The 22,395-nt window shown below is 40.8% G+C and overlaps 1 protein-coding gene across 1 annotated transcript in view; it reads right to left on the bottom strand.

The window, feature by feature from the left end:
• Nucleotides 1-5,532: 5,532 nt before the first annotated feature.
• ATP6V1H (ATPase H+ transporting V1 subunit H) overlaps nucleotides 5,533-22,395 on the bottom strand; it is a 76,211-nt gene continuing 59,348 nt past the window's right edge. Inside the window, exon 14 of the mRNA XM_054018960.1 lies at nucleotides 5,533-5,916. Within this exon, the coding sequence (XP_053874935.1) occupies nucleotides 5,856-5,916 (61 nt within the window). The 3' untranslated portion in view covers nucleotides 5,533-5,855. The remainder of the gene's footprint in view (nucleotides 5,917-22,395) is intronic.

The following is a 22,395-nucleotide window of genomic DNA, read 5'->3' as shown; positions in this document are numbered from 1 at the left end:
CTCCTCTTCCTAGAAGCAGATTCTTGTCCAACTGTAGCATTTGTTGGAACCAATCTGGATTCTAAAATTATTTTTGCTTGATCGGTCACTAATATTTATGTTCTCCTAGGCTCTCAGAAATTTGACTGGACATAGTTATGCCGTTTTTGCCCTAATATGTATAAATAAAAATTTCAACATAATTTTTGCTGACTACTTTGTGTTTGCCAAGATGAGTCAAGGTGGGGGCAGGAGGGAAGTAAACCTTGTTTGTATGAAGCAATATTGTTCTCTATCATTTGCAATGAAATATTCAATAAGTCAAGTATGGAAAAATATGATATTTTGATGATTATCTCCGGAGGAAGCTAAAGCTTGATACACTGTATTAGTAATGGACGTATGATAAGGATTCCAATGAATTCCCCTTAGGATGTGAAGGTAAGGAACAACATCACTGAGAACCCCATGCATATTTTCAATGAAAGTTTTAAAAATGAAATTTAAGCATTTTCCAGAGTTGCAGGAATAGCAGCTTGAGTGGTATAGGACTAGTAAAGGAGAACCAGAATATGAAATTGAGCAGCTGAATAAAAAGTTAGAGCAAAACATCAACTGTGATCAATAAATTAATACAGGTTAATAAAAATGTCAAGCTATATTTGACGCCTTAAATGATAGGAGAATAACTGTTGTGCAAACTATTAATTTTCCTGCCAGTTAGTTGAAGGGCCATGAATTTGGCAAGAAAAAGGATCAGACACAATAGTGAATCTAGGATTTTGTATCGAGACAGGTTGTAAAACTTTTCCAAGCCCTGCAGCTACCATATTTCTTTTCCATTTATCAATTGCTAAGCTAGACAAGTATAATCAATCTAATATAGGTTAGGCTACCCCAAAAGTTACTTCAATATATGAAAAATCTAAACAGTTGCTCTGTGCACCATCCCTTGAGCCACATATTAATCTTTTCCTATCATTTAACATCTCTACCTGGAAGAGGAAACCATTCAAAAGATGCTACCCTAGATGTTCTTTCCATGGAATTATCCCAATATTCTCAAATATGCTTTTGAAAATCTCCATACTGCACTATCTTCCGATTGTCACTATTCTCAATAGGGACCACTGCAATTAGATCATCCCCTACTCCAGCCAGTAAACAGACTGCCACAAAACAAACAAAAACATAGCTGCTCTGCCAATACACTAAGTAAACAACCAGCCAGATGATTTCCCAGGTCTCGCTAGAACAAAGCTTTCCTTCTTTATCTCCGTTCAAAGAATCTCATCACCACCATCTGTTGGCTAAGCCATTTTTTTTCTTTCAGTTTCAAAAGGGTAGATTTTACCCGACTCCTTTCTGATCCAAACCGATAACACATTCTGTCTTTCATTCCTTTCCTCCATAGTCTGATCCAAAACCACATGCTGACTGGGTGGCTAATAGCTGTGCCAACCTCAGTCATCACAATTTTTGATTCACCAGAGCCCAGCTACCAGGGCTTGTTTTGTGGATAAATTTACCTAACACTTCCTGTGCTATTGCACCCACCATATCAATCTCTGTCATTAGCGCTGCAGTTTGTGCCAATGTAGGCAGCGAATAATATTACACTAAACAGACCAATTGTCAAAACTGCCCAAATAAATCCATGCAATAGTTGTATTGCATTATTCCCCCTCCGTGTTATAATTTAACTAATTCCCCCCTCCCCCCCGACCATCTCCCCTAAACTTGTAATCACTAATTCAAATACTCCTTTGGGCTTCTTCTGTAGAGTGATAAGGAAAATCTAGACTCCATGTGCTGGCTATGTTATTTATTGGATAGATGTAACTACACGTCAACAGGTGGACGTTTGCATGGGTCCCAATCCTCCCATTTAAGTCAACTGCAAGACTGTCATTAATTTCCATAAGCCATTTTACAGCCCTCAGTTTGCAACTACTTTAATTCTTGTCTAGCCCAGCTTTCAGCAGGCGGACAGAATGAATGTAGTGAATGAATATTTTCAGCGCAGTAATATCCATGGTTGTGGCTCTTTATATTAACGTCAGTTTAACGCTACCCCCAAATTTTCAACATGCCACACAGTTCTAAACAGACAACACATAACTGCTCTGTAGAAACTGCCAAGAGGCAAGCTAGAGGTTTTGCAAGCTGGGTGGAGGTCAGGTACGAGTGTCCCATCATGTAGTCTTTCTGATTCCCAACTGAACTGATGTACCATCACATTTCTCATAGAGAACGTTGGCCTATCAGTCCTGAACCGCAATAGGCCTGGTCCTTCCAAGACAGTGACAGTCACCATTTGTTCAGCCAGGCATGCAAATTACACTTTTGTAATTTTCATGAGCTGTTAAAGATCAACATTGCTAGACTCCAACATTGCTAAAATCTTGGCAGTAGTGACATTTCACACATTGTAAGAGGGACACATTCAAATTAAAAAAAGCTTTACTTCTCATTCCGCTAGATAAACCTCTTCCTTTTTTGAATTTGGAACTTAAACACTCAAATAAAAGAGCTCACTACCTACAAGTCAGCAAAGTATTTGATTCTGAGATTTACGTTGGTTGCGTTCATTCCATAATTAAAGGTAGATTTTTAAGGTGCACTGATCACTATGAAAAGCCACACAAAATACAAATGTTCAAAATAATATGGTTCAGCCTCACTTGAGCTAGTGCTTTTCTGGATTAGGTCCCAACTTAATTGTTTGAATTAAGGTAGCACTCTGAGTGTCCAGTCATGAATCAGGGACTCTTTGTGCTAGGCAGCAAACAAAGACATTCCTACCCCTGAAGATCTTATAATCCAAGTAGACTTCAATGAGCTAGATGGACCTTTGGTCTGACCCAGTATGGCCGTTCTTATGCACTTTGTTGGATCAGAGCTTCAGTTGCTAACATTGCACAGTTTTCTTCCAGGTTCAAATGTGTCTGTTTTCAGTGTCTTTACTTCCCTCTCTACTCACTTTAATTCTAGTTTAAACTCTCTTCACACATTCATTGTGAATTCAAAATCTGCTCAGAGGTGTTTCCATTTAATTTTCAGAGACTGGTTATTTAAGAAGTTGTATTATAAAAGCAGAAGTTATCCTCAAATGATGGAACTGTGCCGGGTGCTGATAAAGATTTTAAAAATTCATTATAGGGTAATTAAACCGCATTTATCTTGACACAAATTTAATGAAAAACAAAATTGTGTTAAACTACAAAATTTTGCCAACAGGAAATTTATGGTACTAATATGGATTGAGGCAATTATAATTCCTTCCATCAAACCATGTTTCAGAAGCCAGTTAGACTCCACCAATGTCAGTTTTCAGTAATCTTTAAACCCTTACTTATCAGTATGCAAGAAGGAAGCTGTTAGCATACGCTTTCACTCATAGAAATTTCAACTTTGCGCATATCCGTGTCACACTGTACTGAAGTGTTCAATCTGCTTGACATTTCATCTGTTTTCTATTTACTTGATGTAATGAGAATGCAATGCGACTACCTTAGATGAGCTTCAAATACAGCTGGGTATATACTTAAAAAGCAGTAACTCAGGATCATCGTATTCAAGACCTTTTATTCGTTACAGTAATCAGATAGTTGCTTGAGTTGTCTTGCCAACAAAAGCTATGTATTTGCAAGATTACTGGCACCAGAAGGTGCCAATTGATGCAGACATCTGAACGCCACCTGTGACATGAAGCTCTTCTCCGGTTTCTGAAAGTTCCACTCATCAAATGGGGGAAACAAAATCAATACCATGCAACTTCAGAGAACAGAGTTCTCTGAATTAAGAATAGCAGGTCCACAAGAAACAGAGGTTTGAGCACTTGAGACTAGAATTTATTGGCATAACACATTTGAACAAAACAAAACAAAAACGAGAACTCCTAAAAAGTGAAGACCGCTCCAAATGCAGAAGGGGGCTAAATTCAAACAAGCTCTGTGCTGCCAACAGTTTTGTCAGTTCTAGTTTAAAATAGACGGCAGTTGTTCCTGCTATAGACAGTCACTCCCTCCCTCACGCCTTGGCTTTCACAACTAAGTCCCAATTCTGCCTCATTCCTAACCCATCTCCAGTATATTCGTTAGACAGGGAAGTATGAGGAGTCAGTCACTAACCATCTGTTTATCCCCTCAAGGTTCCATCTACAGTTCCCTCCTCTTTGGAGTGAACCTGCCAAATAGTTTCTCCCCCTACTGTGCACAGCTGTGATCACAGGACCTACCTATAGATTTTGTGGTACGTTTTAGGAGGATTCTTGGCATCCCACCAGATCTTCAGACCAGCCTCCACTGCTTCAGGACAAGTACAGCCCACCATGAGTCCATCTGGCTGACTCCTGCGCCTGCACTAACTCTGCACAAGCCCAAGCATCTGCCCACGTGGAGCCCATTCATGTGTTGGGGCCTTAGTCTACATGCTAAGTGTAGCAATGCAAGATATTTACAGTGGACTCAAGTTTGGGATTAACATTTCAGACTTTTTAGAGGCTTTGAGAAAATTTACAATGATTTCATCTCTCCAAGAGGGAATTTTAGCACCAAATTAAAAGCCAGATTGAGGAGAGAAAGTTTCTCCATATCCATTTCCACTGATGGTAAATTATTCTGGGTTAGAATAGCATCTGCAGGATCTTTCAAAGTATGAGCTGATCATTGGCTGGGGCTAGGGATAATTCTACCACTATATCTCCCATGTTTTAGTATTACATGGTGGGGGGGGGGGGGGGGGGGGGGAGAGGGACGGCACAGCAGGGGAAGAAAACAAGTTGCACCTAGCTCATTAGCATATAATACTGGCAACTCTTAGGAATCTTGATTCCAAGCCCCTTGTGTAGGGACTATGAATATTATTGTGTGTCAATCTTGACATTCATTGCTATCCATATTGTGCTTAAATTTTGAGTACTACTAATATTTATTAACATTTTAAAATGGAAATAAGGTTTTTATAGCCAAGTAATTTAGTTAAATTTTGCAAGCCAAATGCAGTAGGTTATAGAATGGCATCAGAACTATTAGTGAGAGTCGACACTCATGACTGTAATACCAGAGATCAGATATTTTAGTTTTCAGTAACCAGGAAAAAAAAAAGACACTGCAATGAAATTCACTCCATGGCACTTATTGTACTTAGGTCAAAATTACTTGGATGCTTTAACACAAAGCCTACGATATGCTCTTAATGCCTGGTCCTCCTATAATCAGTTAACATTGTAGTGACAGGAGGCACTTAGTGCTTTATGTCTTGCCAGACCAGCCTCTTTTTTTTTTTTTTTTGAAGACTAGTTTCTGAAAGGAAAGCAAAGCCCTTTATTGAAAAAACAAAATCATGTTTACTTTTTATTTACAAACATGGTAATATTTTTTTAAATAAGACTTTATTGAAACTGATCAGCAATGTTTTCCAGATTACTGAATTTCATACAGAACAATGCCTTAGAAGACAATTTTATGAATTACTCTGTACATAGAAACAGTTATTCTTGTTTTCAGAAACGGACAATAACACTGAAAGAAAATATCAAGGGAGTCAAGATAGTGTCCTGGAATGAATATCCTTTAATAAGGTTCTTGTTATGAGACAACAATAAATACATAAAACAAAGGCAATATATATCAGCCATGTATCTTCAGATACGTTGGTAATATAGCAGAATGTCAACTGGGAGATTCATCAGAAGTAGTTGAACAAACACTAACTTTTACTAGGTGACAGCACCAGAGGAAAACAGGAAAGAAATTGACACATTAGCAGGAGGCAAATATTGCAACCAAGAATGTTTGCTTATTATCAGTTTAAGATATATATACTCCAGCTAGACCCAGGAAGGAAGAATTGCAACATACAGTTTGAAATGTTTAGCTTCGTGCCGTGACTGTTGGAGGCTGTTCCGACTGTAACTGCTTCCCAAGATATTCCCTGAAAGACACAAATTAAGAAAGGTTGTGAAAGATTCCCCTGCAGAATGTCACAAGCAGAGTAAAGAGGGAAACAATGCTCTTATATTTAACCTTTTCATAGAAGAACAGTGACTAGTGACGTTGGGTGCCCAACTTGAGATACCTTGAACGGCCAGAGCTTCATTTTCAGAGGGTGGTTGCTCAGCAATTCTTGAAGCTCAGGAGAGAGAGGTTTCAATTTGAGCATCTCCCCCCACCACACCTCAAAAATGTAATCCAAAGTCACTAGTCACTTTTGAAAATCTTGACCAGTGTTCTAGCTCATCCATAACTACTGTAACTTTGCTGACTGACGACAGTCACACATGCTGCTGGTAAAATATTTAAAGGATTATTCATCCTATAGTGTACATGTATAACTCCTGATAATGTTAGCAAGCATACAGACAGTACAGACTTCTCAGTTAGCAAAACCTCATACAAATTACAGGTGGAAAAGACCTATAAGATCCAATCAGGTTAATTCCCTCTCTCTTGTATTAAGAATGCTTTCTACGGCAAAGTACATTTATTTTAAAGACAAAAAAGCAGAGAGAAAACATATGAAAACCAATAAAAGTTCCTATAAGCATGCTAGAACCTTGCCAGAGGAGGTCACCTAGCAGTATTATGGGGCCCTAGTAAGCCAAAATCTTTCCAAGCCTTCCACAAGAGTTGGGACACCCTTTAGATGTTACTGATCATTTGCTGAATCAAAATGAAGGTGCTGTGTCAGTTCAAGTTCAGGTTCTTATACCAAAAGCCTCTTCTCTGTTGAGGTCTCTGGAAAACCCAGTCTGGGACCAGTATATACAAACATCCTAAAGGATAATGCATCTCTGGAGTTGTTTACAGTCCCCCAGGGTAATCACCCCCCACCCACCCTCACTCACACACTGTTTTTAGTTCCTGGAGGAGTTGTGGTAACCCTCCACCATGTAAAACACAATCATACATATACCATTCATAAATTTTAGACAATGATCTCCAAAGATACTGCATGGGATTACAATATCTGTCACACTATTTATGACCATATACAATAATACCAAGTAAATCATGTCAGAGGACTACAGTGATGGAAATATTTTCTCACACAGGAAAAATACAAATAGGTGGCAAGCCAAAGTGTTTAGTGATATCACCTTCAAAAAAGATCCTGCAATGTTTCCTTTCACTATTTAAAAGGGGGGTGGGGAGGAGGAATTTCTGCAAGCCAGCGCTCTGATATCATGGAATGCATCTGCATGAAGTGCTTCATTCAGTAACAGAAAATGTAAGGCAGTAAGTTGTGCTAGCAAGCACACATGGTAGACTGAACTCCTGAGAGGCCTATAACCTTCCAAATATCTGCTTTAACATAGTTTTCTTACAATGTTGCAATTTCAGTGCCTATCCCATATTGGACTTGTAAAGCTAAGCACTTTATATGGTTAGTAGTCTAACTAGCTCTATAACATCACTGGTGATAACCCTAGAAGTTGACATGAGATTTACAGTACAAAAGCCCAGCTAGGGTCAAAGTGTTACAATTTTAGTTCTTTTGAGATTGGGAGACTGATTTAACTGCAGCAAAATCCATCTACCTTTGAGCATAGTGTAACCACCAGTCCTCACATTAAATACTTTAACAGATGTGTTCGAGCAGACCTGAAGAACAGCTCTGTGTAAGCTCGACGCTTGTGTGCCTCCCCAACAGAAGTTGGTCCAATAAAAGATATTACTTTACCCCCTTGTCTGTCTCCTGATTTGAACATCTAATTTTCACATCTGATTTTAATTCAGCTACGAGTAATTAGTTAATTATGCACTAGCAATTTTTTTTTTCCTTTCAGGCTAAGTCTTCTTTCTAGAATTAAAATGTATAGGTTTCTGGGAGATATCCAAAAGCTGACACTTCCTCCAAGAAATTCAGAAAATTAAATATAGATTTCTAACTATCGCATCTTCTATATGTTCTAATATGTTCCTCCTTTCAGTATTGTCCTTTTCATTTAAAGTTTTCACTTGGAGGTGTGGAGGCGTCAAGCTGAATCCAGAGTTCAGGCAGATCCTTTGTTGTGGTAATGGCAGTAAATGTTTTATGACCATTTGCAGAAGAATTCATGGCCCTGATCCAATGCTCACTAATTCAATGGGAGTATTTCCACTGAATTCCTTGGGTGCTGTATCAGGAACTATTTACAAACTGCAACAGAGGGTTCTATGGCACCTTTGAGACTAACAGAAGTATTGGGAGCATAAGTTTTCGTGGGTAAGAACCTCACTTCTTCAGATGCAAGAAGTGAGGTTCTTACCCATGAAAGCTTATGCTCCCAATACTTCTGTTAGTCTCAAAGGTGCCACAGGACCCTCTGTTGCTTTTTACAGATTCAGACTAACACGGCTACCCCTCTGATACTATTTACAAACTGACAGTCTGAATTGAAAATTTGAACTACTGGCCTTTTGCTTGTGAAGTTGCATTGTGTCAGCAGCAAACAACCCAAGACAGACAACAGCCTGGTAACTTGAAAAACAAACAACTGAATCCCAACTTTATTGTGTTTAACTCTGAATTAGGAGTTGGATTCCAGAGGCTGAGGGGAAAAGATGATAGTGAGTTTAATAGGGTAGGCTTAGGTGTTTAACCCTAAAAATCCAAACCCTTATATTCTCATGCCCACTTCAGTCAGTTTTGACTCTCCATAAGGAATCAAAGATAATTTCAGTCCTGATGCTGTTTAAGCTTTTGATTGGTTGTGCTCCCCCCCGTCCCGTATATACTGTGTGTCTAAATGTCAATGTGTTGACTTTAAAGATCATCAGTGTAGAGCTTTTTCAAATAATATCCAAAAGACACTCAAGTATGAACATTTTTGACACAGACATAATGGGTAATTCATACCATTTTAGTAGACTGAGGTTTTGTTACAGTAAAAGGCAGAGCTGTTTCCTTTGACAGAGAGTACTATGAAATGAAGATATATTGATGTTTTTGTACTTGACTGTGTCTCTAATGAGTAAATCCAATCCAAAGTTTGATCTTGCTAGGAGAAGTAAGAGTATGAATTTGAAAAGTTGGTTCAAATGCAACTCTTCATGTTCTGAACAAATAAAGTCTGATCCCAGGAATACACAACACAACTAACTACAAAAGATAAGTAACCACTAGGCGACCTTTAAAAAGGTAAGAAATCAGAAAAGATTAACAGGAAGCACATTTTGAAAGTTATTACTGGATATACATCAGTTCGTTTGACTCATCCTACTAATCTAAAAACTTGTTGCTAGTTACAATGCAAAATTAATTTTATTAAATGTACTCAAAAATATAACATATATAGCTGTGGTTGTATCAGCAGTTCAACTACATCGAACGATCTCTAGACAGCCGATAAGGTCTGCGTTACCAAGAACAATTCTATGGCCGTAAATGAATCTCCAGAATGTTCTGAACAACAGTCATCAACTTCAGCAAAGTCAAGTTAGAAAAACAGTTCAGTAAAGTAGGAAAGAAAAAACAAGCTCAGATCAATTACAGCTACTCTAGATATCTCAGATGCTTTTCTTGGCCATGGGAACATAATGTTTATGCTAAAATATGTGCTTAGAAGCTATCCCATTGAATACACACCTTATTGCATACATTGTGATTTACAAAGTCAGGCAATATAACACCGCCGCTGTTAAATGGGGATAAACAGAAAAAGGAAGAGAGACATCTTTGCTTGAGCCCCAGACTGAAAGGAAGAACAGTCCAGCAGTTAGGACACAAGACTGCCAGGTTCCATTCCATGCTCTGCCACAGGCCTCCTGTATGACCCTGGGCAAGTCACTCAGCATACATCTACACTGAGTATATCCACACTGCAATCAGGAGGTGTGATTGCAGCATGAGTAGACATACTCAAGATAGCTTTGATCCAATAGCAATGAAGTTGCAGCAGCATAGGAGGCTGCATGGGCTAGTCCTGCCCACCCAAGACCCTGGGTACATACTCAAGTTACTGCCACCCATGCTGCCACAGCTTCACTGATATTGTTACTCAGGCTAGCATCTGCAATCACACCTCCTGACTGCAGTATAAACTTATCCTTATTAGTCTGTGCCTCAATTCCCCAGGTCACCTCAGTTATTTGCAAGGAAAAATAAACTGAGGCACTCATATTACAATGGGGGGGGGGGCATTTGAGTACCTAAGATAGATACGACTGACAGAAGTGGCAGTGAATCTTCGCAAGAGAAACAAAACTGGAATGCACTTACAAAGCTGCAGATGAGCCTGGACTGAGTTATAAAAAATAAACACCAAACAAGACTGAATTGTTAATCGTAACACTACTTATACCATTTTGCACCTTTGAAGTAAGTGACAATCAAGAAACAGGACATATCTCACCATATTTTATGTACATAAGAAGAAGTGGATGGCTGATTAAATGGGACGCATGCCAGAGCAAAAAGGACAAAACTAGGTCAAAAGTTACTTGTTCAAATGCACTGTAAGTATTAAATTAACATTTGTCTTTGGCTGCACCCAATATCATTAAGCAGGCAATCTACAGATTAATAGAATCAGAATATCAGGGTTGGAAGGGACCTCAGCAGGTCATGTAGTCCAACCCCCTGTACAAAGCAGGACCAATTCCCATACAGATTTTTGCCCCAAATCCCTAAAGGGCCCCCTCAAGGATTGAACTCACAACCCTGGGTTTAGCAGGCCAATGCTCAAACCACTGCTGAGTGATTTAAAAAAAAAAAAATAATTGGTGTTCTTTATCACTCTGTAACATACAAGCTGCATGCTGAACCCAATAATTTGCTTTTTATAACACTATAATACAAGCTATTAACTACATGGTGGGAAACCTCACTTTTCACTAATAATTTTCCATCAATGTCTAAGGTAGTCGTTTCTTCAACAGATACATTTTATGACACTTTTAAAATTAGATTTTCCACAAAAACCTCCACAAATTAGGTTTTGATCTAACCACATGCCTGTTTAGTAAGAACAGAGCAATATCAGCCCAAGTCATTTTTCACTTGTTTCTATAATGTATTGTGACTGCTGAAGTTTATAAATACATTAAGGATAAAGTCTCAGAGTTAGTATTCATCTAAACTGATTCATGTCTTCCCAGTAATTTAAAAATTCAAATTTAAACTTCATTAAAATCAGGCAACTTCGTTTACATTTGTGCTTTACAGATCAAGCAGCCTTTATTTATCATGCTGAATAGAACGGAAAATACTTTCAACATTTAAAAGCTTTATGTTTATAGAGATGGCAGAATAATTCAGGAAGGCTGAAATAAATTAGGTCTGACTGATGATTTTAATCAGACCTCTTAACATCAAGGAAAGCTTTAATTTAAAGTGTCACTTATCAGAAGTGAAATTTCATCAGAAAAACGCTACTTTGCTGTCAGCCAGCAAATGACTTTTTTCAATTACGGTGGAGCTTTAAAATGAGACATTAATTTGAAAAATAAAAAAGTAAAACTAAACATGATATGGAGAACACACTGCAAATGAGGAATGCAAACTAGACCGCCAGAAACATAAAAATGTGTTGTACAAGAGGTCTAGCTTTCAAGAAAGAAAATATGATCATGCACTGTGAAATCCTGGGGAACACATGCAGAATACAAATTCCAGTCAGCCAAATATACAGAATGCAGCCTTGTAAAATACACATTTATGTCCAAACAACAAAATGGAGACCTTAAGCATTAATTAGTGGGGAGCAAGTGTCCAGGTAATCAATTATTTATTTGCTTAATTTGTCACCTTCTATCTAGATGTATGCTCTTTAACAAATTTTATTAATTTTATCAAAGATAGCTATTGATCATCTTGAACTTTTCAATTAGAAAAACACTTAACTACACATTTTATGTTTTCTATTACTGAGAAATAGGACAGCATTCAAGATGAAAGTTGTGTGACGCTGGCTAAATTAATATAGTTAAATTTTTCCTAATATGTAAGGTTGCATTATTCACTGAAGCAGGATTTACTAGAATTAAGGCTATAGTTTCTGGCAGCTTTAAGTGATTAAACTGTTCACTATCACAAACAGATAGAAGCCAGCATAAGGGATAATTTCTAGATGGCTGGCTGAAACATAAGATCCTGTAGTTCATATTACAAAGAGCAAGCAAGATACAGAAATATCTTAGGTGGGTGAGACAAAATTCATAATGGGGGTCAGTAAGAGTAGTGACTAAAATACTGTATAATGTCATTAACTCTACAAAACAGCAGTTTATTATGTAGCATATTGCAAATTCTAGGAACAGAGTTTCAGGTCTATCAATATCTCTTTGAATAGTTAGATATTTTAAAAGGTGGTAGATAAGAAATTTTTATCTGAAGAAAATTAAGGGAGCCATTTCCACTTTCTATAGAGGTGAGGGGGATTTTCCACCCTCCACTTATATCTTTGGGGCATATGAAGAAAAAAAGCAAGCAGAGCCAGGAGGCTCACTGAGCTTGCATGATTCACCCACCCTCAGAACTACAGATGAATTTCCAGGAAAATTCTGAGTTAATGCTACATCAAGAAACACCAGGTGTTGTGTGCTCTGTGACTCCTTTCTTCAGAAGCAAAGACCACAGCTGGGAACACTGATGCTGGCTGCACAGATGGGAAGTGTTGGAAAGTTCCTTTACAGAACAACCTGACCTCTGTGGGATTGGATGCTGTGATTCCTGAGAATCCCTGGTCTCTGCTGCTTTTTTGAAGCTTAGGCCATCAGCACTCCTGCTGACTGTGAGTGATGGCAGAGAATGTGCCAACTCCACAGTGACAATGAAGTTTCTGATCTGGGTGTGAGTTTCATCCCTTCTGCACACTTGAGCAGAAGGCAAGCATTTGAGCTGTACTTTGGCTAAGACATTTTATTGTGGGTGACTGACGGGAATACGGAGCACGTATTCCAAGCATAACATTTAGAACAGAGTCTTCATTCCATTCAAGGAACAGGATGATGGTGATAGCTCAATAAGTTATTTGATGGGAAGCTACTTTCACAGATTCCAAGACCAGAAGGGACCAGGGTGACCGCCCACACAACATAGGCCCAAAATAATTCCTAGAGCACATTTTAGAAAAACTCCCAATCTTTATTTAAAAATTGCAAGTAATGGAGAATCCATCACGAACCTTGGTAATTTGTTCCAATTGTTAATTACCCTCTCAGTTAAAAATGTACACCTTATTTGCAGTCTGAATTTGTCTAGCTTCTACTTCCAGCCATTGGATCATATATCTTTCTCTGCTAGACTGAACAGCCCAAATCAAATATTTGTTCCCCATGTAGCTACTTATACACTAATCAAGTCATCCCTTAACCGTCTCTTTCTTAAGCTAAATAGATTGAGCTCCTTGAGTCTAACACTATAAGGCATGTTTCTAAAACTTTACTTATTCTTATGGCTCTTCTCTGAACTCTCCCTAATTTATCAACATCTTCCTTGAATTATGAACACCAGAACTGGACACAATATTCCAGCACATAGTGAGTGTTCTATTCCTACTCAAGAGATTCCCTTTTTATGCGTCCAAGAATTGCATTAGGCTTTTTAGCCACAGCATTGCACTAAGAGCTCATGTTCAGCTGATTATCCACCACAAGCCCCAATTCTTTTGCACTCATAGAGCTCCCATCCCTTAAGTATGTCTTAGATTCTTTGTTCCCAGATGTTCACATTTAGCCATATTAAAACACATTGTTGACTTGTGCTCAGTTTACCAAGCAATCTGGATCGCTCTGAGTCAATAGGGCCTGGTCCACACTATGAGTTTAATTCGAATTTAGCAGCGTTAAAATCGAATTAACCCTGCACCCATCCACACAAAGCCCTTTATTTGGATATAAAGAGCTCTTAATATCGATATCTGTACGCCTCTCCAAGGGGAGTAGGGCTGAAATTGGTATTGCCATTTCGAATTAGGGTTAGTGTGGCCACAATTCAAAGGTATTGGCCTCCGGGAGCTATCCCACAGTGCACCATTGTGACCTCTCCGGACAGCAATCTGAACTCGGATGCACTGGCCAGGTAGACAGGAAAAGCCCCGCGAACTTTTGAATTTCGTTTCCTGTTTGCCCAGCGTGGAGAGCACAGACGACCACGCAGAACTCATCAACACATGTAACGATACAGTCCGAGAATCGAAAAAGAGCACCAGCATGGACCGTACTGGATCGGATCGCTATATGGTGGGAGGATTCAGTGCTAGCAGAACTACGTTCCAAAAGATGAAATGCCAAAAAGTTTAGAAAAAATCTCCAAGGGCATGATGGAGAGAGGCCATAACAGGGACTCACATCAGTGCCGCGTGAAAGTTAAGGAACTCAGACAAGCCTATCAAAAAACCAAGGAGGCAAACAGTCGCTCCGGGTCAGAGCCGCAGACATGCCGCTTCTACACTGAGCTGCATGTAATTCTAGGGGGAGCCGCCCCCACTACCCCACCTCTGACCGTGGATTCCGAGGAGGGGGGTAATCTCAGCCACACCTGAGGATTCTGTGGATGGGGAAGAGGAGGAGGAGGACGACGAGCTTGCGGAGAGCACACAGCACTCCGCTCTCCCCAACAGCCAGGATCTTTTTCTGAGCCTGACTGAAGTACCCTCCCAAGGTAGTATCCAAGACCATGACCCCTTGGAAGGGACCTCAGGTGAGTTTACCTTTTAAAATATAAAACATGGTTTAAAAGCAAGCATTTTTTAATGATTAATTTGCCCTGAGGACTTGGGATGCATTCGTGGCCAGTACAGCTACTGGAAAAGTCTGTTAATGTCTCTGGGTCATGGAGCGGAAATCCTCCATGGCCATCTCCATGAAGCTCTCCTGGAGGTACTCCAAAAGCCTTTGGAGAAGATTTCTGGGCAGTGCAGCCTTATTCCGTCCACCATGGTAGGACACTTTACCACACCATGCTAGTAGCAAGTAATCTGGTATCATTGCATGACAAAGCCTGGCAGCATATGGTCCCGGTGTTTGCTGGCATTCAAGCAACATCCGTTCTTTATCTCGCTGTGTAATCCTCAGGAGAGTGATATCGCTCATGGTAACCTGATTGAAATACGGGAATTTAATTAAGGGGACAGAGGTGGCCATTCCTACTGGGCTGTTTGCCTGTGGCTGAAAAGAAATCCTTCCCTGTAGTTAGCCAAGCTTCAATTGGTGCTGAGGCTTTTCTTGTTTGGCTAGCAGGGATCTTCCCTGATACCAGCCACGCGGGGGGGGGGGGGGGGGGGGGGGAAGATGCGATCATCCCAGATAATTGATTGGGGGGGAGGTTTAGTTTGGTTTCTGCAGGGATCTTCCCTGATACCAGCCACGTGGTGGGGGGAGGGATAAAGCAATCATCCCAGAGAATTGTATGGGGGGTAGTTTGTTTTCTGCTGCTGCAGGTTAACAGGAAAACCGTAGCACTCAACGGGCTTTGCTTGGTATGTGGGAAAGGAGGGCACAGAAGCCAAAAGACAATGGCTTACTATGGCCGCCTGCAAGCCGAATGCCCGGACCTGCGTCTGTGATCTCTAAACACCAAAGCCACAGGCACTCAATATTAAGATGCAAAATGCGACCTTGCAATGAAATAACATGTGCTATGTAATGTGAATAGTGTTGTTCACTGTGAAAGAGTATAAGCATTGTTCTGTAAAATGTATCTTTTTAAATACTTCTCCCTTTTTTTCCCTCCCTGCAGCAGCTGCAAATTTTTCAAGCCTCCCTCCTCCATCCCAAAGGCTGTCTCAGATAAGGCAGAGAAAAAAAAAAAAAGGACGCGAGACAACATGGTCTCTGAAATCATGGAATCGACCCGCAATGAAAGAGCTCATCTGAATGAATGGAAGGACACGGTATCAAAGTACAGGAAAGATACCAGTGAACATGAGGACATGAGGGACGCTCGAGATGAGAGGTGGCGGCAGGAAGATCAGAGGAGGCAGGATACAATGCTGGGGCTGCTGCGTGAGCAAATAGACATGTTCTGGCGTCTGGTGGAGCTTCAGGAACGGCAGCAGGATCACAGAGTGCCACTACAGCCCCTGTATAACCACCCTCCCCCCTCACCATGTTCCATAGCCTCCTCACCCAGACGTGTAAGAACGTGGGGGGGGGGGAGGAGGCTCCGTGCACCCGCCCATTCCACCCCAGTGGACAGCCCAAGCAAAAGGCTGTCATCACTAACCTTTTTTTAAGTGGTCTTTTCCTTCCCTCCTATCCTCCTCCCAAACCCCACCCGGGCTACCTTGTCAGTTCTCTCCCTGTTTTTATAATCAATTAATAAAGAATAAATGATTTTTAAATGATAGTGACTTTATTTCCTTTGAAAGCAAGCTGTGATCAAAGGGGAAAGGTGGGTTGCTTACAGAGAATGAGTCAATAAAGGGGGGCAGGTTTTCATCAAGGAGAAAAACAGAAATTTCACACTGTAGCCTAGCCAGTCATGACATTGGTTTTCAAAGTTTCTCTGATGTGCAGCGCTTCTTGGTGTGCTCTTCTAATCGCCCTGGTGTCTGGCTGCGCGTAATCAGCAGCCAAGCAATTTGCCTCAGCCTCCCACCATGCCATGAAGGTCTCCCCCTTACTCTCACAGAGATTGTGGAGCACACAGCAAGCAGCAATAACAATGGGAATATTGGTTTGGCTGTGGTCTGAGCGAGTCAGTAACGTGCACCAGCGTCCCTTTAAACGTTCACATTCTACCACCATTCTGCACTTGCTCAGCCTGTAGTTGAACAGCTCCTGACTCCTGTCCAGGCTGCCTGTATATGGCTTCATGAGCCATGGCATTAAGGGGTAGGCTGGGTCCCCAAGGATCATTATAGGCATTTCAACATCCTCAACAGTTATTTTCTGGTCTGGGAAGTAAGTCCCTTGCTGCAGCCATTTAAACAGAGTAGTTTTCCTGAAGTGAGCGTAATGAACCCTTCCCGGCCAGCCCACGTTGATGTTGGTGAAACATCCCTTGTGATCCAACAGGGCTTGCAGCACCACTGAAAAGTACCCCTTGCTGTTTATGTACTGGGTACCCTGGTGCTCCGGTGCCAAGATAGGGATATGGGTTCCATCTATCGCCCCACCACAGTTAGGGAATCCCATTGCAGCAAAGCCATCCACTATGACCTGCACATTTCCCAGAGTCACTACCTTTGGTAGCAGCAGCTCAGTGATTGCTTTGGCTACTTGCATCACAGCAGCCCCCACAGTAGATTTGCCCACTCCAAATTGATTTCCGACTGACTGGTATCTGTCTGGCATTGCAAGCTTCCACAGGGCTATTGCCACTCACTTCTCAACTGTGAGGGCTGCTCTCATCTTGGTATTCTGGCGCGACAGGGCAGGGGAAAGCAAGTCACAAAGTTCCATGAAAGTGCTCTTACACATGCAAAAGTTTCGCAGTCACTGGGAATCGTCCCACACCTGCAACACTATGCGGTCCCACCAGTCTGTGATTGATTCCCAGGCCCAAAATCGGCATTCCACGGCTAGAACCTGCCCCATTAACAACATGATCTCCAAAGCGCCAGGGCCCGTGGTTTGAGAGAATTCTGTGCCCATGTCCATGTCCTCATCACTCTCGTTGCCGCGCTGCCGTCGCTGCCTCCTCCGTGCCTCCTTTTTCTGATCCTGGTTCAGCATATGCTGCAGGAGAATGCGTGAGGGGTTTACAATGTTCATGACTGCTGTCTTGAGCTGAGCGGGCTCCATGCTTGCCGTGGTATGGTGTCTGCAGTGTTCATCCAGGAAAAAGGAGGGAAACGGTTGTCTGCCATTGCTTTCATGGAGGGAGGGGTGAGGCTGTACCCAGAACCACCCGCAACAATGTTCAACCCCGCCCCCCTCCCATCAGGCACTAGGATCTCAACCCAGAATTCCAATGGGCGGGGGAGACTGCGGGAACTATGGGATAGCTAGCTACCCACAGTGCAACGCTCCGGAAATCGACGCTAGCCCTGGTACATGGATGCACACTGCCGAATTAATGTGCTTAGGGTGGCTGCATACATTCGACTTTATACAATCTGTTTCCAAAATTCGAATTCTGTAAATTCGGATTAATCCCGTAGTGTAGACATACCCAATGACTTGTATTCTTCACTATTTACCACTCCCCCAATTTTTGGGTCACCTGCAAAATTTAAACAGTGATGATTTTATGTTTTCTTTCAGGTCATTGATAAAAATGTTAAATAGCATAGGACGCCAAATAGATCCCTGGGGGACCCCACTACAAATGCTCAATGATGATTCCCCACTTACAATTACATTGAGACCTTTTAGTTAGCCAGGTTTTTAGTCCATTTAATGTGACGTTGATTTTATATCATTCTAGTTTTTTTAATCAAAATGTCATGGGGTACCAACTCAAATTGATAAAGGATAATAACTTTATAATACAGTAATTGATAATACCATTATCAAGGTTCTTTTTGTCCCTAATACATTTTTAGAAACTACTTATTGTCCTTAACTCTGATGGCCATAGTTCTCCTTGTGTCCCTTGCTTCCTTTATCAATTTTCTACATTTACTAGCTTCTGATTACTATCAACTTCCCTTTTCTTCCATTTGTTAGGACAAACAAGATAATTTTCTTCTGGGTATCATTACGCTTGAACAGGTAATGCCAGTGCCACTCCCAATCCCTTTTTGTCCACTCAATCCATCCTAAATAGGTTATAAGCAGTGATTTTAATATTCCAGTTATGCGAATCATGGTTTCAGTATACCAACTAGAGCTAAGTTTTGCTCACAAAATGAGCAATTTCAATTCCTCTTGTTTGTTACCCAGGCTCCTAGCACTGGTGTATGGGCAATTAAAGAATTTCTCCTCTTCATGTCCTTCAGATCCTCAATTTTGTTCTCAACATTTCAATTTTGTGCTAATGAGTGCTCTTATCTTCCCTCTTTTTACCCTTCCCTTTTTGTTATTAGTTTAATGCTTTCCTGACTACTGGAGCCAGCCTGTTCCCAAACACATTAGTTCCCCTTCTACTGAGGTGGAGACTATCCAAAACTCCCCTCTTCCCAGGGAAAGTGAACCAATGTTCCACAAAACCAAAACTCTGCACCCTAGTCAGCAGTACACTTCCATGAGTGAAAGAAGGCTCTCCAAGAAGATCCAGTGGACTTTCTTGTTCTTCAGCATGCTTCCGAGTTCCCTGAAGTCATCTATTTTCTGTGAGATATCCCATGATGCAGAGTCATTAAACCATCACCAATGGATCCTTGTCCATCAACTTCAGAGCAACTTCTTGTGTCATGGCTCCAGACAAACACCACACCATCCTGTCGTCCACCTCTCCCCTGCAGAATGTTTTCAACTCTTCTGAATATTGATTCCCTAATAAGGATCATCTGTCTTCCTTGGACAGTTGGAGAACGCTTTGTGGGCAAGCTTGATTTTCTTACATGTTGGATCAAGCTGCCATCCATAGGGCGTCCCATACATGTGTATTCCTTTGGATCTTGAGACATCTTCCACAGTTTCCACATCAAGTACCTGGTATCGATTGGAAACTTCTAGCAATTCTTCTTGATCCTCTTCTCTCTGGTGGCCACAGCCCACCTATCCTCATGTGTCTCCAGCCACGTAGAATGCAGCTGTAACCTCTTGCCTCTGACGGTTACAAACTACCGAGCCTCTTTTCTTACCTCCTCTCTCTCTCTCAAACTCCTTGGACCTGCTTGTCTGTAGTCTCCTTATAGTTCATAGATCTTAAAGTATGGTATTATGCCTTGAGGTACAGGAAAGGCATGCTGATGCATCAAGCAAACAAATGAACATGTTTACTGGTTCTTTTTGAGCTAGTATCTGAAAATTGCTGTAATTTAGGAAGTTAATACTCTGAATTTTTTTTAAAATACAAGTCTACATCATAAAAACATTGTTGCAATTGACAGATTCCTAGTGCTAGTCCTTGGCCTCAATAAATGGATGGAGTATCCTGCCAGAACACAGGCACAGAAATGGGCAAAGAGAGATGAGTCCCTCTCTAGAACATAGTTAAGGCACAGAGTGAAAGGGCAGTATGGAAAAATATGCACTGTCACTTCCCGTGCTACACTTTTTTCCCCCCTGAGGACAGCAGACTTCCATCTCCAACACTGTGAGCCTGGCACCTTTCACGAACACTAATTCACTTTCAAAAAAAAAAAAAAAGTCAGCTCATCCTTGCTTTCATCTGTCATTTTACACACATTAAATGATGCTAAGATTAGAATTCTAAAGAAATAAGTTGCCTATCTGCTACATCACTGCACGATTCTTTTAAAATGCAAATTCAACTCAAAACTATTTCGCTAACATGAATCGACTAAAAAAATGACAGCATGTAGCCACTTCTGACCAAGACTAACTTTTGTCTTCCTTTAACTAGAACACCTGTGAGTTCTTGTGCTTCCCTTAAAATCCTTTAGTAACCAAAAAATAACCAAGTTGTAAATAAGCTATTCAAATTGTTTAGAAATTAACTGAATTTGAAGAGTGATTATTTAGAAGCTTTATACAGTAAATACAGCTTTGTTTTAAGCAGAAAGTCAACTCCTACCATACTTCTCCCTCATTAGAATTCCTTCTTCAGTGATAGTAACCTGGCCTACCAGATCACCTAAAGTACAATCAGAACCTTGTAACACTCAGATAGGTAACTCACTTGAGTAATTCCAAAAAGCATCTCACCTACTACTCTGATTTACTAGTCTTCTGCATATTGGACATTTTGTAAGCATTAGCACCAAGCTTCAGCCCAGGGCTGCAAACCTCTTTCCTGTTGTAACATCCCAAGATTTGGAAGGGGACCAGACTGGTGCTGCCATGCAGAGATCACAAATCAGATTAAATAAAATTTAACTGGAGACTGTGGTCTAAATGAGGAAAGTGTGCATTTCCCAATAGAAATTACTGGAATTCCATTACATGAGGACGGGGGGAAAAGGCTAAAAAAACATGACTGGACTGCTTTCTCAGTCAGAGAAAAAGAAGAGAATAGAGGAACGAGGCCTGAAGACTATTGGTCATGTTTACTGGGTTATTTATGTGTTGGCAAAATTGAGCTTGAACCTCCAAAACAACCAACCACCAGTTATCAAACTGTACTCCACAAGATTAGTTTTTTAAATTAAAGCTTCCAGGGGAGCACTCAGTCCTTCCTCTCACGTTCCCCTTAAAAGGAAAGTCAGAAGCAATAGGGATAGAATTGACACTTAATGGTCCAATCTGTGAGAGTCTCTTCTTCATGATTTGACTTCAAGAAGCTAACTGTAAATCCTACTGTTAATTGTCTTGTTAGATTGACCTTGCACTGGGTAAGGCAACTCCCATCTTTTCATGTGCTGTGTATTATACCTGCTACTGTATTTTCCACTCCATGCATCTGATGAAGTGGGTTCTAGCCCACGAAAGCTTATGCCCAAATAAATTTGTTAGTCTCTAAGGTGCCACAAGGACTCCTCGTTGTTTTTGTGCACAAAATATGGGGCAGATCCTCAGCCCTAGCTAAGTCCCCTATGTGCTGCTCCACTTCTATACCATCTCTCTCCCTCCCCCTATTTATGGGGCGATATTGGTCTAGCAATCCTGAGTTTCTAAGGGGCCTATGCCAGCTGGTATAAACTAGAACAGCTTCCTTATTGCAGAAGGCAGGAAGGTAGTTTAGAGACACATTTAGCACCCCACTGTGCCCAGCATGAGCATACTAATCCCATTCATTTAAGTGGGAGTTCTGCACACATCTAAAGGTAAAAGTAGGCCTTAAGAGTGCAATTTGGCTAAGTGGTAATATGCAATACATTCAATTTGGTTAAGTGGTAACAATTTATACAGAACACTGAGGGGGGTAAACACCAGCAACAGAGGGGGAATAGCTAAAGGGCTGTTGCTGACAGAAGTGAGCTGAATTTAAAATGGGAAAAGTTAGGCTATATATCTGGGAAAACTTTTCCTGACAATGAGAGCTATTTGTCTGTGGAACAGTCTGCAAAGAACAGTGATGGAAACCCCATTGTTTTGAATCAGATTTGACAAGGCACCAGCAAATGTACAAAATGAAACTGTCTCCTTTTAGCAGAGATGGACTGGATGACCTAATGAGTCTTTCCATCTCTAACTTGTACACAGCGATAGCCTAGTTATGAACCCCAAATAAATTTGCAATGAACCAGAATGGCACATCCCCAATAAGTATGTGAGAAGTAGATTGACATTTACTACCATTAAACTGTGAAGTGCATAAAACATAAAAATATACTCATGACCTGAAAAATGTGAGACCACTGTTTAGTCTCCACCTACATGTGCTCAGAAATCAATGTTCCTTTACTCAAGTCCTCCTTATACAGTGAATATTCCTTCTGATTTGTACAGTAGATTGCTTACATTTATAATCTCTCTGTAGGAGATAAAGAATTGTATTGTGTGAGATGAAGGGAGGAGGAAGGAGGATTATAAT

This window comes from Malaclemys terrapin, chromosome 2 (genome assembly GCF_027887155.1).
Source record: "Malaclemys terrapin pileata isolate rMalTer1 chromosome 2, rMalTer1.hap1, whole genome shotgun sequence".
NCBI classification, from domain to species: domain Eukaryota; kingdom Metazoa; phylum Chordata; order Testudines; family Emydidae; genus Malaclemys; species Malaclemys terrapin.
The sequence above is the reverse complement of the archived record's forward strand: the minus strand, read 5'-3'. Positions and strand labels throughout refer to the sequence as shown.